The sequence below is a fragment of the Schistocerca nitens genome, chromosome 2, assembly GCF_023898315.1.
Source record: "Schistocerca nitens isolate TAMUIC-IGC-003100 chromosome 2, iqSchNite1.1, whole genome shotgun sequence".
NCBI lineage: Eukaryota > Metazoa > Arthropoda > Insecta > Orthoptera > Acrididae > Schistocerca > Schistocerca nitens.
The window spans coordinates 705,262,246-705,280,675 of NC_064615.1; the positions used below are offsets into that span (position 1 = coordinate 705,262,246).

Here is an 18,430-nt window from a genome sequence, read left to right on the forward strand (position 1 = left end):
TCTTGAAGCATTAGATTTTGTTGTGTGAACCTGATGATCTAAGAGAGCATTTACAAATCCCAGACAACAAAGCCGAATGTAGCTTACACACTATTATCTTCATCACTTTCAGTTATTTGCCATCCTTCACATTTTGTATAGAGCTCAGGATTTATGTTTTCAAGTCTGTCCATACTATAAGGCATAGTGAATAACAAAACATAAACTGCAATATATCATTTTCACTGTATGTGGAGCACATCCAAACTTTGGTACTTAGTTACAAGCAAACAGGCCACCTCAAGCTGCTGGCAGGTTTTTAGCAAGTACACAAACTTCATTTCTAGTCTCTACTGACTACTTTTACTCCTTGATTAATCTGAAGTTTTTGATATGTTTTGTATAAAGGGATCTCAAAAAATAAGTTACACATTATTGTGCAGGGCAACTAATTTTTATTGAGTACTGCAGTATACTTCATTGCATGACACTATTTTTCAACAAAATTGCCAAGTCTCTGTAAACATCAGTTGGGAAGTTCTACTTATTGTTGAATCCCGTAATGTTAGAAAAGTGCTCCTTGGTCATGAAGCCATTCAAGAACCATTGTGTGAACACCCTCATTATTGGAAAATCTCTTTCACACAGATGTCCTTTCAGCTTGCCAAAAAGATTGCTTTTGGTGTATGTCAATGGTCTTCTTTCCTGATTATTTGAAACATGTCTGTGCAGCCTTGGTCTCAATTGCTGGCACCATTTCACTATGACTGAATGTGACACTGCATTTGATCCATTTATCTGCAAAATTTCATGGTGAATCTGTGTGCAATTTAGATGTTCTGCCCACAAGAATCACACTGTCCCATATACTTACATGCTGGAGTCTATTTCCAGTTGCTGCACAATGTTAGTCACACACTGATGTGTCTGCTACCCATATTGCAGCAAAACTGTGTCTGCAGGGAACCAGAAATATGTACTCTCTTATGACAATGCCCAGCCATTGTTTTGCAATGGTCTGCGCATGGGACAGTATGTGTAACATATTTTTTTACTTATTTTCTGAAGTCCCTACATATGATATAAGATGGTTGCATGCACAGTGAAAGAGAAAAAAATAACAAAATGATTAACAGGAAATGTACTCCATGCTTTAAAATTTTATTGTCAAAGAAATTCTGTGATAACATGTATGGAAAACAAAAACCTTGAAATTTCACAACTTTAACATTTTATATTATCCAGAACACCTTCCAAAGCTCTTGCCAGTATTCTTTCAGCTTTTTCTTTAATTTCTTCATGAAATAGTTCAATAATCCATGTTGTTACTTTAGATACGAAAAAACTTAATCTGCCAAGACCAGTTACATGCATTTTGAGGCCACTGAATGTTGTAATTTTGATATCAGAGAGTTTTATTTTGCAACTTGAACCACTAATATCAACAGTTAAAATCATTTCAATGGAGTTATTTACAACTTGAGCTTCAATTTTCCCTGTAGGACCGACTTCCATAAACTTAAACTTGTAGTCGTCATAATCAATGATCATTTCCTTTAAACCAACACTAATAAGCACAGTAAGAACATTTCCTCCTCGTGATACATAGATTTGATCTGTGCGGTATAAGGAAGACAATGAGTGGAACCAACCCTTTCTGGCACTGAATTCTCCTTTAACTTTCAAAGGACCAACCTGTTCATGAAATGTTTCATTGATGTCAGGTATTTTTATTTTACTATTTCCCTCTCTTTTTATCTCCTGATTAAGCATATCTATTGCAAAATCTACAAGTGTTTCTAGTGATGATTCCTTGAATAATTTCAATTTGTTTGTATCACCATACAGTACTGAATTTGAGATTTTAGAAGAAAAATCATCCATTTTCTTCCTTGGATACATTTTTTTCTTATCTATGTATAATAAGTCTCTATTATGTTTTGTGCCATAACTGTTTTGGGCTTCATTGGTCTGAATTGTTGGAATGCTAGACCAAGACTCATGGTTTCCCAAAACTGTTAATTCTGCTTGTGTTTGTTTATTACTTGTCTCTGTTTGCAGATGTACACAATTGCTTGCATGTTTAGAATTTACTGTATCCTTTATTTCTGAGTATGTATGGCTTTGGAAATGCCATTTACGAAAAAAATCATTAGCACCACAATGGAAGCATAATAGAAACAGTAACAAAGCCTGGTACAGCAGTTTGTGCATCCTTCCATGCATCTGAAACAAACACAAAGGTTGTGTATAAGATATTAATTACAAGGTAGACCATGTGTGTATGGATATCAAATGAAGCTTGAGAAATGTGAACCTTATAAATCACTAGACTTTAGACAAAAGTCACAATTTTAGCTATTTTTAACCATTATAACTGTACACAAGAAGAACTGGCTGCTACAAATTCAGTTTCTTTTTCTTTTGGATGAGAATGAGGCTACTGCATTAAAGCAAGAGAGGCAGGAAATGTTTTCAGCAATTGGATCATTAAACATAATACTGAGTCCAAAATGCCAAAAATTGCAAAGGAACCTGTCATATTATGGTAAAATGAATCATGCTGAGTTTTTCATTGTATGATCAGGAAAATAATGAGGAAAATGTAGGAAACACATTTTTACCACCTTTTCAACAGACCAGAAGAATCACAAAGCCAACACTGAACCACCTAACTCAGCTGCTATTGCAAGTAAACGATGAGACTTATCCATTTCCACCTATCTTCTGATGACTTTCCGGGAATTTTTAAATCTTTAGTCTTGCACCACACGTTTCTTTCCTATATCTTCCCACTCCTTGTAACCTTCCATAATTATTGGCAGTTGTCACATTTATAATGACATGCAATTCCTCTCCCAGTATGGTGATACTGTCAAAGTCTCTGTAAACCTCATCTAGAAGCAGATCTCTCATACTTATCCTCAGATCTCCTTGGGTTCCCTTACACCTTCTATTTAGTAACAAAGGAGCATCACTTTCATCTCTCATACATTATTATCCATGAATAGAACTAAATTATATTCTGAACCAGGTCTTTACATACCTCCAAAAATCTGGAAACTAGAAAAATCTTATCCAAATATTTATCATTGTTTTAAAGTGGCATTCATCTGATCAACTTATCTCCACAATATTCATAATCATCCCTTTGTCATTGGTACTATTACCTGGCTGCCCCATGGATCATAACTGTGTGGAAGAATCAGGTGCAAGAGCTGTCCTGTACAGCTGCCTACCGCCACCTAATCCACCCTGTCACTGGTGTTTCCTACAAATTGATGGTAGGGACATCTTTGGAAGTAACTATGCCGTATATATTTTTCTTGACACCAATGCACAGGGGCACCACAAAAAAGATTAGGAGAACCTGTAGATCTTTGAATCAAAAATCATAAGAAATACCTTCAGACAAATCTGTGAAGAGAACACCTAGAGACATAGAAATAAGCAGGAACTGTGTGATCTGGTGACGTAACGGAACATTCTGCAGAAAATGAAAGTATGGAGCATAAGCCTGGCAGATCACATTGCCAGGAGGCCAGACATGCTCCAGTCCAAAGTTGAGTTTATGGGGAAACCTGATGGAAATTGTCCAGCCGGACAACCAAGGAAGTGATAGGAGGATGACCTGCAGAAGGACCTAGAGCAGCTGAGTGTCTGTGAGAACTGGATCCTAAGTACACAAGATTATCCTCTTTGGAGGAACACTGTAAAGTTGGCGCATGATCACTGTTATGTATGTGTGATGGTACCGACAAAAAATATAGTTGATTATATGTGCACTGGAAGATTGGACAGAAATTTTGCAGTGCATGTATTCTTTGCAGTTATAACAGCAATTTGTAGTCTCTCAAGCCACATATTTATGTAATTTAGAGGGGAAAAGAGTACATGAATTATGCTAATTTATTTGGGCATTCATTAGCATTTTCATTTCAAGTTTGACATCTGTTGTAAACTTGTTAGAAGCTCCATTGCCAGAAAAGAGAAGCTTAATCAAGAGATATGAAAGAGCGAACAATCTTGGTAGCAAAACTGAATTCTTTTTATTTATCTTCTGCTGAATGACAAATAAAATAATATACACAGGACACATGACACTATCATAACACTTAGCTAAGACGAAATATATCATGGACAAAAATGAGTATATAACTAAAAAAATCACTTCTGATTAAAAATTTTAGTACGAAATCAAGAAAGGAGACAGAACAATCTGGCCAGAGGACAGTTTTTTTAAACAAATACATTGCTAGAACAAGGAAGACCAAAAAGTACTTTTGTGTCATAAATAGGGAACTCCAATCTCTGACAGTGATACAGTGTCAGGCAAGGCAATAACAAAAGACAAAAATGTTTCTAGTCAGGAAAACCATGACACTCTAAATGTCAGAGGTCTGTAGCAGATAGTTTTAATATCTACCTTTTAGAAGTGTATGAGGTAATTTTTTATGTGGTCCAGCAAACACAATGATAAAGTAGTACAGTTACGTAATATCTTGAAGACATAATGAGGTTTAACTGTCTCCCCATTCCCCTATGAAGTGAGAAAATTGTCAGCTCACTAAAAAATAAAAATTCGCATGGACGTAATAATATTTCCAGCAGAATACCAGAAGGAGCCAATTCAACAAGTGCGAAACTTACACCACTTGGGAATACACTGGAAATGGTGACTTACTGGCCAATCATTCCGTTATATAAGCACAAGGTAGCAAACAAGTGGGAAAGAAAGGTGGGGGTAGAGAGGGGGAGGGTGGGGGGGGGGGGGGTGAGAAGAAGATGAAGGACTTGTAATATATAATGTTCTCTGTTTTATATATGAAACATCAGTAATTCAAAAGAGTGACTCATTTGTAATGGCCAGAGCGGTCAGGCCTCACCAGAATTTTGTGATATAGTTTTATTCTGCATATTTTTTCAGTATTATATTGAACAGTTTGAGTATGACATGATTGTAGTGTAGTACAGATGACAAGAGACCAGAGGTAATGAGGAACAGTTTCCCCTGCTCTGTTGCAGAAATATACGATGTTACTCATATTACTCTGAGCTGCCCATAGTGGGGTCATGTCTTCCGCTACTTCTCTCTCATCCTTTCCCTCAGCCCATCATCCCATAGTGATGGATATGTTTCTCTTTTCCCACTCCATTCAGCTGAGGGCGAGCACCTCGACATCCTTACTCCCTCCACACCCCTGAGTCAGTAAAGTGCAGTTGTAGTAACATAACCAAACCATTTCCCTTGCTCCACCTTGCCCATTGGCATGGCGTAGCTTGGGACCACATCGGGTCAGCCCAGTGGATGGACAGGCTCATGCATACTCCTCTTTCCCACACCCCATCAAACCCTGCTGCACCTATACAAAGTGTCTGGGCCAACCAGCTTGGACATGTAACCCAAATTTTCACCTACATCACTGTACACATGTTTCTAGGCCAATGGGAAATGTTGTTAACAGCAGAAGTAGACATCTCTGGGTAGTGTTCCTTATTCTGGAGGCTGAAACTAAAGTATTCTTACAGTGATTTCAAAATTAATAAAGTAAATTGTTTGGTAAAAAAATTAATTTATTAAATATGAAAGAAGCTATAAATCAAGCTGTCACATGCACACCAACCAAAAAGTTTGTTAATGTCTCAACCTGATGGAAGGAAGAACACAGCTTTCTGCAATACATGGTTCTGCAAAAAGTAGCTGTTAACAGTAAGCGAAGGAAAAGAAAAATTATTTTGGCAGTGAAGGATTGTGAGCAATGTTTTTCTGTTAGGATTTAAAGCATTTAAGTGGATAGGTAAAGACATGTGAGTAAAGAGAAGTGCATTTAGAAAATGCTTGTAAATGCAAAAAGTTTGACACCATTAACATTGCTCCTCAGACTGATTAAGCATGTGAAATGTCAATTCAGAAACGTCATGAGTTAAGTATGGAGGACAGACACGTATTACATGAAGCAGCAGGGTGCTTAACATTAGTTAGCACTAAAGATTCAGCTAACTGTGGCAATTTCTTAGATTTCTTGTCTCTTCAAGTAAATCTTGCCAATGTTTTAGATGACGACTTTGATAGCTCTAGTACTTCCATTTCTAAATATATTCACACTTTATACAAAATGAACTTTTAGACTGTATGCATCAATTTTACATTGTGCTGCCACTTTTATTTCTGTTCACGCAGATGAAACAACACATTGTGTGCAAAAGTCTTTTGGTCATTATACTGCATTACATTAAGGGGGGGGGCGTTGATGAAATTGACCAAAAATGTCAATTTTCGATTTATTTTTTATTTGTTAGTACAACTCATGGACAATAAGTTCCCAAAGTTTAATTGTTGAAATTGCATGCAAAGTGCCTGAAAATGAATTAAAAGTATGACGTGGCCTGCTTGCCACACCCATGTTTTGAAGCAGCACTTCAGTACCAGCTCAGTGAACAGCGATTCTGTGTATTACTTTCAACCAAACGTGTGAGGGATACATCTAGAAAGCCGTGATACATACTCTTTGGTTTTATAGATCATCTTTGACTCTGTTCTGTATCTCATAAACAATAAACTAGCTGTATTGTTTATGACAAGGAAATTCTTTTTTGGCCTTGTGATAAAGACGGAGATTTATATAAGTGTTCAATGCTTCCTACATTCAGTTATGCCACTATCACAAAGAGTGTGTAAAAAACTGGATAAACTGCATTTGAATAAGTTAGTGATGGAAGACATGAGAAACAATGACAAACCAGCAATGAGGCTACGTCTGAAGTAAGACCATCTGCTGAAAATGTGAACTTGTCTCCTAGCAACTCCAAGCAAAAAATTGGTGAGATGAATTGTGCATACTACAGTGATGAATCTTGGTACACTGGATTTAGATTAATTGACCTTGAATTATTGACTGCAGCAGTGAAATTTTCTTGTCTTTGTAAGATGTGTGGTAGTGATAACATTCAGATTATAGATGATGGTAATGGAGTAGGCTTAGCAGCCAATCTGCATACTGTGTGCAAAAAATGTGATGCTGATAGCTCATTCAAAACTTCTAAATGTAAAAACTGGTACTATGAAGCTAATATTAGGTTTACCTATGGATTGAGGTGCATTGGAGTTGGGAGAGAAGGGGGAAATTTATTGTGTGGAATAATGAATATGCCAGCATCATGTCTGGGATTTACACAAATAAACTGTGTACCGGTACTGGAAAACATAATTTCTGATGTTTGTTCAAGAAATTAAAAATACTAACAATAACTTCATTGTACATTTTCAAAATTTTGATTTTTGTATATAATAATCAGAATAATCTTGAAAAGTTCCATTTTAAGTGTAGCTATGTTACTCATCACAAGGAAAACTTCAAATTTCCTTTCATATCACTAAAAGCTTTGTGCTCAGACACCACTGTACAAGGGGCTAAAATATATAACAAATTAAAAGGAAGCAACATATTAACAATGCACCTTGGTTTGCTGGAATATTCCAAAATATTTTAATAGAGAAATGTTACTACACCATTGAAGAATTCATGGAAGACTATGAACAATAGAAATCTATAGCTAATATTGCAGTGTTGTCTGTGTACAATAAAAGAAACTGGTAAACATTTAACTTATAGTAAATATTGTAGTGTTGTATTTATTGGCATTACTCTTAAAATAGTGTAAAAAGAATTCCTGTAAATCATTATACATTATATTTCTGCTAAACTTGATGTGTCCCCTGTACAACAGATCATATGATTTGTACAATGTATGTAATGAGACTAATAAATCACATTTTACACATTTCACATTCCATATTTTATGCACTGAAGGACAGCCCACTAAAGTAATTACTTTTTTCTAAGGTTCTTGGCTACATAAAGTCCACTGCCATAGGCAGTGCTCAGTATCTCTGGTTACAATGTGAAGGGCCCAGATTCAGTTCCTGATATTATTACATGTGTGTTTCATGACAGGGATCATGTAATGGAGTACATTCAGCCTTGTGATGCCAACTGAGGGGTTACTTGAATGAGAAGTAGCAGCTCTAAGGTCTAGAAAGCTGGCAACAGCCGGGAGAGTTGTGTGCTCATCTCAGGCCCCTCCAGACCACGTCCAAATGACATCATTGGCAGATGATGACCTGACTGTCAGTCAGCCCTGATTGGTTCATATGTTCCAGAGTGTGGAGCTTTGTTTTTTGTTTGTCTTGACATCTAAAAGTCCTGTTAGAGATTAATAATAAAGAACAGGTAATCTTCACCTCTTGCTCAAGAGAAGAAACAGAATATCATCATACACACTTTTCAAGCAACCTATAGCTGCCATCTCATTAGTGTGGGAAGAATTTAGGAACGGTATTGTAAACATCAGTTTTATTAATCCTTTGCTACTCTTGATACACTCCAATGAGTTTTCAGTAGTTATTTTTCTCTGGGAGACAAATTTGATTGCATCTTCTATTAGTGCAAACACTACTGTTGAATGAAATGAAAAGTTGTGAACAGCAGAAATAATGTATTCATGTTTTGGGAAGCTTGCTGTACTCTGTATCAAGGGGAAGTAAGTGAAAAAGGATAGATGTGTGTTAATCATTGGCCTCTCAAACATACAGGGAATAATAATATGTCTTAGAGAAATGTCAGCAAGGGATGTGAAGGATCACATTATATATTCTGTGTGTGCACCAGAAAATCTCATTCAACATGTTAACCCTTAACTTGTGAAGTACTTATGTTGAGACATGAGATGAGGTCTACCCAGACCACTTTGCTTTATCTTTCCCTCTGACTTAAGAAATCTGATATCCTGTCTATACAGAATAGTATTCAGTAACTATCAGCAACTAATAAAATACTGCATGTTGACAAAGTCAGTGTATGTATGCTTTATACAACTTGTTTTAATTTAACTTAAGAAATTAAGAGCATTACTCAGATAGATTCTAACCTTTGCACTAAGTGGATTAGTAAAAAACATTAAGTAACTGATGACATATTTAGAGATAAACAGGTGCAACAAAGCTGGATATACGATGTAGTAAGGTTTTCAGATGTTGACAGTATTGCAAGTATTTGTTACCAAAGATGGACAACAGCAATATTTTGTAAAGCTGTATTTCCTAGTGCACGTGCTTGACCCTTTATAGCCTCCTCCTTGTGATAAAAAGGTTACAACAACACCTGAACCTATTTCTTTCCCTAATGAACCTTATTATGAACATTGCTTACTGCAACATCTTCCCTTTCATCACCAGGCATTCCAGAATCTGAATTATCTTTACATGCCTCCATGCATAAGTCTTCATCACACTTGTCAACATCATCAATTGCATCATTTAACCATTATCATATTACAGAACTGAAGCCTTGTTGTGAGGCATGTCACTCAGAGGGCATGTCCTAATAATAAAGCTGCAATTCTCACTCAGTAACAGCTGGGGATAAACTAACCTTAACAATGTTCAAGGACATTAGAGCATATGGCAGTTGTAACTACCCACAACTGCAAAACAAGGTGCAAACATACAACTTTAGAATTATGAATCAGTGAGGGAGACCTAACCTCACAAGTTAAGGGCTAAATAGGCTGTTTGAGGGAACAGGGTACTACGAGCTGCAGATTGTGGCACACTATGAAACAAATGATGTTTGTTGTCTAGTCTCCAAGGTCATACTTCATTCGTACAAGTGGCAGGCAGAGAATGTTGCTAATCAAGCTTCAACAAAGTTCAAGATCTGCACCATTGTCTCCAAAATTAAGGGGGCCATGGGTCTTGAGCTGAAGAGAAGGCTGAACCAGAAACTTTGAAGTTTCTCTGACAAGTTATATCATGACTTCCTGTACTTGTGGCATTAGGTAGAGAGCTGTAGTGTTTCATTAAATGGGTCAAGGGTGCACTAACCTGAGGGGCTGCTCTCTAGGTAGCTGCCTGTGTGTGGAGCACACATTATGTTTGCATTTATTGTTGTTTTTACAGAGTTTGGCCAATTCTAGACTGCTTGGAACCATAAACTATGGTGCAGTATTTTTTCTTATTATATTTGCAGAACTCTTTAATGCATTGGCTGCTTGTCTACCTCTGCTCATTTTGACATCACTCATATAGGTTGTGGTTTTTGTTGTTGGATAGGAAATTTTGCTATAGAGATTGGTAGCCTAATATTTTCTTTGCCCTGTATGGTTTCTTATGTGTGTTGAGTCTTCTCAAATCACTTCCTGCATCTTCCAGCCACCCCCATGAGTTTGTTGATTTGGAACTGAAATCCAAAATTTTCTTGATTAGCCTGCTGTAATTCATTCTATGAATGGAACTATGAAGCTTTAATCTCCTCTTTCTTATTGTGTCTGTGATGGTTTCTATGTGTGTGTATGAATCTCATTTCTCCTCTTCATCCAGCTGTTATCTTTGTTCTTTTGTAGTACTAAAATTATTTGCATATTTTCCTTTCTTTCTTTTCCATTTCTTCTTGTTCATCTCATTTATTCAGCATAAGTCTGCCCCCAGTGGCTGAATGGTCTGTGTGACAGATTGTCAATCCTCTGAGCCTGGGTTCAGTTCCCAGCTGGGTCGGGGAATTTTGTCCACCCAGGGACTGGGTGTTGTGCTGTCACCGTCATCCTATCATCCTCATCAACTGCATGTTACCGAAGTGTGTCAAATTGAAAGACCAGCACCCAGCAAACGGTCTGCCCGACGGGTGACCCCAGCCATACGATTAAATAAAATTAAATAAATAAATTCAGTGTAAGGCACTCAGATCTATGCAGTGCTTATGATTTAATTGTTGTTGCAATGGACCATAAATGATTTTTTATTATATTGGTTTTGGTTTTTATGCTAAATCCACTTTTTTTAGTTTTTTCTTTACTTGTGGTGTTATCTAATCCACTTTATTATATAGGCTACATTCCCCCAAATACTTAAACTTGTCAACTCTTTTGATATTTTCTCTGTTGTGCTTATGTTTAATGTATTCCATTTTCTCAAGCAATATTTGTAATCTGGTTTTACCTGAAATTTTTCGTGTGTTTCTGTCAGTATCTTTACATCTGATTTGTTCTTAGAACTTATTTAACATGATCGGTAGAAGTGAGACATTTCACTTCAAGCCTTCCCCTTCCTTGTCCCAGATGAATTTCTTTGATGTTTTTCTCTTGTAGGTCTTTGCCTTAGTTCCTCCTAAGAGAATGGATGAGAACTCATCACCCTCTTGAATTCCTGTGTTAATTCTGAAAAGTTCACATACTTTTCCTAGAAATGTATCTGTTGAAACTGTCTGCTACTGTCTGTTCAACTAACTGTCTGGTGGTTTTGTCAATGCTTGCTTCTTCCAGTAGTAGGAATACTGTCCATCTATGTGACCATAGGCTTTTTTGAAATCAATGAAAGTAACAACTGTGTTGAGGTTCCACATTTTTCTGATCATGAGGATTGTTTTCTAGTTAAAAATTTGCTCTGGCACAATCTTGGTACTCACCAGGTGTGTATTCTGCTTGGTCTTCTATATTACTGTGTAAAACTTAGGATATAATTTTGTCAGTAACTGGACATAGAGGTATGCCTGGCTAATTGTTGGTTTCTTTCCTACTTCTCTTCTTATACAGTGGATGGATTATGCCTTGTTTCCAATCATCTGGTGTTCTTCCTTAGTCCCAGAAATCTTTAATAACCTCATAAATGGTTTCAGGTACCTACTTCTTTCTAAGTTTCCACATCTCAGTTAATATCCCATCTCCATATCCCACTGTATTGTTTTTCAACTGGCCAATGTATTATTCAATTTGACACAGTTGCAACGGTGCTAAAGATGGGTTTTCTTTTTGAGATTGTCTGAAAATTAGTCATCACATAAGTTCCCCGCAGTTTAGGAGATTCTTAAAGTACACACATCAAAAAAAGTTTTGCATCACTCTAGTTCCCGGAACTCCTGAAGATAGACATTGACTGTGGATATTGTATCACAGACACAGTCCCTTTGACTGTCGAGAGATGTCACTAAACCCACCCAACTTGGAGTGAACCAAAGCCATATTGTTTGGACATGGAGGAGATACTATAATGGTACAGCCTTCCCCAGGACTCATATGAAATGTCCGATACCACCTTTTCTTTTATATGCATCCGCATTGCTATCGGACAGTTAAGTGCTTCCTAAGGCCTTGTATGTGTGTCTTTATATATATCATTCTGTCCCATTTGATAAAAAACTTGATATTCATTGCGAAAGCACATGGAATGTTCAAGAAGGACGTGCATTGTCATAATTATTGATGGATTGTTGTCATTGATAAAATTATGTACATTTACTAAATTAAGTAACTAATCAAGAAATTGAAGTGATAAGTCCTTAGCAATAAATAACTAGAGACTGCAGAGATGTTAGCATGAAAAATCAATGCTTCTAATCAACAAAATTGTAATCTAAAAATCCATTAACAGGAGACCTTACTATCTCGAGAAACAGCTTAAAAGCTATTATCAAGCAATGTATTTTCATTTGTTATTTATTTTTATGTCTTCCTCTGCAATTAATATACTTCGTAATTACATTTCTAATTAACTCTCCAATTGTTTACATCTCACAGTTTTTCAGTTTCCAGAATTTGAGGCCTTATTTGTGCTTGTTATGTATGTAATCGGATAAAGCATGAGCTCTGTAATAATACAAGAGAAATTATTGTAGTTAAAGTTCAGAATGATTTTCTTATGGAAAACTAAAGATATTACTATAAAAGATTGTCATTCAATATTGTATTTTTACCTTATATGGCTATATTACTATAAAAGATTGTCATTCAATATTGTATTTTTACCTTGTATGGCTGTCTCACCTGTTTCATTACATTTTGTAAATTTTAATTGTAACATCAAAATTGTAGAAAATTAATAATGCTTTATTTTGAAAGTTATTGTTAAAATTCTATATAAAACAATGCAGTGATGCTGCGACAAGTCAGTTTTGAAGTTACTTTTTGAAGTCAAAGAGTACAGTGAAGTTCGTGCGTGTTTTGTTTACATGACGAATGTGCAGTTTGGATGTCAATTAATGTGAATAAATTTTGTGAAGCATGAAAATTTCGCATTAATTCATCAATGGACCAGGCAGAAGAAACTTAAGTGAGTAACATTCACATGAATCGTTACAATGCAGAGAGACAGGAACTGTCGATGACATGCCTCGCTCAGGCCGCCCAAGGGTTACTACTGCAGTGGATGACCGCTAACCACAGATTATGGCTCAGAGGAACCCTGACAGCAATGCCACCATGTTGAATAATGCTTTTCGTGCAGCCACAGGATGTCATGTTACGACTCAAACAGTGGGCAACACGCTGTATGATGCAAAACTTCACTCCCAATGTTCTTGGTGAGGTGCATCTTTGGAACTACGACACCGTGCAATGCAGTACAGATGGTCCCAACAGCATGCCTAATGGACTGCTGATAATTGGCATAACGTTTTCTTTACTGATGAGTGTCACATATGCCTTCAACCAGACAATCATCAGAGATGTGTTTGGAGGCAACCTGGTCAGGCTGAACACCTTAAACACGTGGTCCAGTGAGTGCAGCAAGGTGGAGGTTCCCTGCTGTTTTGGGTGGCATTATGTGGGATTGACATATGCCGATGGCGGTCTTAGAAGGCGCCATAACGGCTGTACGATATGTGAATGCCATCCTGCGACCAACAGTGCAACCACATCAGCAGCATATAGGAGAGGCATTTGTCTCCATGGACGACAATTCGTGCCCCCATCGTGCACATCTTGTGAATGACTTGCTTCCTAATAATGACATCACTCGACTAGAGTGGCCAGCATGTTCTACAGACAAGAACCCTATCAAACATGCCTAGGATAGATTTAAAAGGGCTGTTTGTGGTGGACATTGCCCACCAACCGCTGTGAGGGATCTATGCCAAATCACCACTGAGGAGTGGGACAGTCTGGACCAACAGTGCCTTGATGAACTTGTGGATAGTATGCCACAATGAATACAGGCATGCATCAATGCAAGAGGATGTGCTATTGGGTATTAGAGGTACCAGTGTGTACAGCAATCTGGACCACCACCTCTAAAGGTTTCGCTGTATGGTGGTCCACCAAGCAATGTATGGTTTTCATGAGCAATAAAAAGGGCAGAAATGATGTCTATGTTGATCTCTACTCCAATTTTCTGTACAGGTTCCAGAACTCTCTGAACCGAGGTAATGCAAAACTTTTTTGATGTGTTTCTTTGTTAGTGACTTGCAGTTATCTTTGTTGTTTGTAATCAGTTTGCTTACTGAATCTCTGAAGTGAAGGCTCACAGTCTTGCACCTTATTATTTACTATCTGAAAACATTGTACACATCCGTAGGGTTGCTCTGTCTGAAATGTATATTTCTTCTAATCACTTTCCTCATATTTCTGTTTCTCTCCTCTTGTAGTGTTTGATGTCTGTCTGCTGATCTCAGTGGACATGTTCCAGTCTCTCTCCTTTTGGAAGCTTTTATTCTACACTCCATTTCTTCATCACATACCTTGTTCCACCTTTTATGATTTGTTGTCTTGGTTGTCATTCTAGTTCTTTCACCCTTTCTATCATTGCTTCTCTGGTCTCATCCCAATGTCCTATCTTCTTCATTTGAAGCTTTTTAACAAATTTGTCCCTGTTGCCAGAAATTGTGTGCCAGTACTATGGACTTTTTTAATTTTGGGGTTTGGTCTTTTATGTTGAAATTTTCCTTTATTTCTGTTAATAATGTTCGAGTTTATGACTAGCCATCTTCTGACCAGTCCATTCATAATTTCTCTATGGTTTAGTGTGGTTATTTACGTGTGACCTAACATGAGCCTAATGTGTATTGCAAGAAAACAAAATTTTCTTTCTCCTTGGTAATTTTGTGAAACAGGTTGACAGTTTTAAATTGATTTGTCTCCATAAGTTCGTAAGCCCTTCTCTGATCTTGCAGATGTAAATTTCATGCTACTGCCTTGTATTTCTCTTCTCTGCTGATCTGTATGTGGACATCTATGAGTAATTTTATGTGATGCTTCAGTGGTTTTGATGTCTTGTTTTCTAATTTTTCCCAATATTGTTTGACTTTCTGGATATTTCCAATTGTCCTTGTTTGCAGGTGTGCATGCATTTATGATGGCATAGCTGTTAATTGCTGATCTGAATGAGAGAAGTTGTATTCACTCTGATGAAGGTGTAAAATACATTATGGATTCTGTTAGATTCTGTTTGGCCATGAAAGATGTTCCAAGCACAGTGACTTTCTATTTATTTTTTATGTCCAGTTTCCCTTTATGAATCCTGTAGCTCTTTCATTTAGATGCATTCTCATCCTCATATTTGGTTTCCTGAAGTGCTATTATGAGTATACTGTGCGTGTTTAACACATTCATCAATTGTTTAAGTTTCCCAGTATTAAGTAAAGTGTTGATGTTCAATGTGCCTAGCAAATGTTTTTTTCTTAGAACTTATGCAAGAAGTTGTGTCACTGTTTCCAGTGATGAATGGTTAATTACAACCTGGAGTACTTTTCTCTTTTCTGTCTGGTGTTACTTTCATACCTGGGCTGAACGTAAATTAGGAAGGGGTGTTAACTGCTTCATGGGAAGTCACCTGTGATCAAACTGCCAGATGGATTTTAACAGGCCACCTAATACGGGAACAGGTGCCTTTCTTAGCCGACCACTTTGGTGACATAGGCCATTGATTTTTGCAGCCACTATCCACGTGTAAGGAGATGATGAATGCATAGCTGCTTCTTGCAAATCACTTATAAAGTGCTATGGTGATTCCATCCATTTCCACATAATGATAGCTGTAAGAATTTGAAGTTAAGACACAAAGAACTGCCCCTCAAGTGCAGTGATTATAATTTTAGTGAACAGCTGCTAAACCATCTGCAACAAAATTTCAGAGTTTCAAATAGTCCTAAAAAGTAGTGAAGTTCATACACTGCTGAACCAAAACTTTATGACACCTGCTTAATAGCTTGTTTGTCCATCTTTGGAATGAAATACATCACTGATTCTGTGTATCAACGATCCAACCATTTGTTGGTAGGTTTGTGGAGGTATGTGGTATTAGATGTCTATGCACAGGTCATGTAATTCACATAAATAATGGGCTGCTGATTTGCTTATGCAGTATTGGCACCCAACAGCGATACAGATGGATTCTATAGGATTTACATCAGGTTAATTTGGGTGCCAAGATGTTAACATGAGTTCATTACAATACTCCTCAAACCACTGTAGCACCGTTCTGGCTCTAAGAAACAGACAGTTGTAATTCTGAAAAATGACATTGCTGTCATGGAAGACATCTAGCATGTAGGGATAAAGGTGGTTCGTAGCTGTCAGCATGTCTCTGATTATTACCACAGGCCCATGCAAGTATAGAAGAATGTCTCCCATAGCAAAATGCTGCTCGCATCAGCCTGTGTCCATTGTGCACTGGATGTTTCAAGCTGCCGTTCACCTTGATGATGGCATTTGCAGAGATTACCATTGACATAGTGTAGCAAAAATGTTATTCACACCAAGAGCTGAAATATTTCCATTGACCAACTGTCAAATCCCAATGGTTGCATGCCCACTGCAATCATAAGTAGTGATATCATCAGCACAACATATGGATGCTTATAGATGGTCTGCCACAGAGCTACATTTTCAACAACGTATGACTAACAGTGTGCTCTGAAACACTTGTGCATGCACTAGCATTGTGCTCTTTTGGCAGAGATGCCACAGATCACCATAATTTACAGAGCAAACAAACCTCTAAACCCCATGTTCTGTGAAGAGCCATGGCTGTCCTCCTAGCACTTTCCATAGATTCTCATGAAAGTAACAGGTGAGCATTCAACCAGCTTCTGTATTTTTGAGATACTCATTCGTAGGTTCTGTGTAATAATAATCCGCCCTTTGTCAAAGTTGCTTATGTCAATGAATATTTGAAGCCCACATCATCGCTAGTGTGATCCCCTGTCCGTGTCTGCTCTGCTTACACACTTTTATTACGACATCACATGCCCCCAATGTCACCAACTGTCAAATCCCAATGGTTGCATGCCCACTGCAATCATAAGTAGTGATATCATCAGCACAACACGTGGATGCTTATAGATGGTCTGCCACAGAGCTACATTTTCAACAATGTATGGCTGACAGTGCGCTCTGAAACACTTGTGCATGCACTAGCATTGTGCTCTTTTGGCAGAGATGCCACAGATCACCATAATTTACAGAGCCATGGCTGTCCTCCTAGCACTTGTCAATGTCATGGTGGGCATCGCTCAGAATGTTTTGGCTTATCTGTGTATAATGTTAGAAAAGAAATTTGTATAAAACCTAAATTTGACAGCAGTGATATTTTTTGGTAAATCTAAGTGTGTATTAAAAGGATAGGTCAATGGGAAATGGAAGTGGAATGTTTGTTGCAATAGTACAAGAAACTGAAATCCATTGTGAGACAGGGATAGAAGCTGCTTGTTAGATTGTTTGGATAAGATTCAGTTTTGAGGGTGAGGATAAACTTATAATTTTGTCCTTCTGCTGACCACCAAACTCATCCTCAGATGTAATCATAAACTTTAGAGAAATCTCCAATCTTGTACATGTCCCCAAATCATACCATCATTATTGGAGAGGACTTTAATCATACAAAAATCAGTTGGGATGATTACAGTTTTGTAAGTGGAAAGGATGTCAAGACATTCTGCAAAATAGTACTAAATGCTTTCTCTGATTACTACAAGGAACAAATACTTCAGAAGGCCTCTTGTAATGGAAGTATATTGGATCTAATGACAACAAACAACTGGGTTTAGAGGTTTTCTATATTTCAGCTGGTATTGGAAGGCATGTGACAGTTGTAACAGCAATGATTGCACAAATATAAAGAGAAACTAAAACAAGAAGAAAGATTTACATTTTCAGCGAGTTCATAAAGCAGGTAGCCATGTTATATCTTCAAGAGGAACTCAGAACGTTTTTCCTCTGAGCAGTACCACATAAAAGAACTATGGATCAAGTTCAGACAAATGGTTGAGCAACCACTGGACTGATATGTACCTAGCAGAACAGTTTCTGATGGATAATCTTTCATGGTATACATTCACAGTAGAGAAACTTCTAAAGAAACACTAACTTCTGCACAATAGGCATCAAACAAAAATCTTATCAAAATGTCTTAGATAAAACTCGAATAAAATTCTGTTCATATGTAAAGACTGACAGTGGGACCAAAGTTAGTGACCAGACACTCACAGATGACACTTGAACTGAAATTGAGAGCAGTAAAACAAAATCAGAGATGAAGACCTCAATTTTCAAATATTTAGTTACAAAAGAAGATACAGAGGTACTGCCCCACTTTAAACCTCACACCATTGTAATGATGAGTGATATAAATATAATTGTCAATGGCACTGAGAAACAGCAAAATCACTAAAATTAAACAAGGCTCCAG

At 37.3% G+C, this 18,430-nt stretch overlaps 1 protein-coding gene across 1 annotated transcript in view; it reads right to left on the reverse strand.

Moving 5' to 3' along the window:
* Nucleotides 1-1,108: 1,108 nt before the first annotated feature.
* LOC126236868 (uncharacterized) overlaps nt 1,109-18,430 on the reverse strand; it is a 33,312-nt gene continuing 15,990 nt past the window's right edge. The window contains exon 2 of the mRNA XM_049946488.1: nt 1,109-2,205. Within this exon, the coding sequence (XP_049802445.1) occupies nt 1,204-2,205 (1,002 nt within the window). The 3' untranslated portion in view covers nt 1,109-1,203. The remainder of the gene's footprint in view (nt 2,206-18,430) is intronic.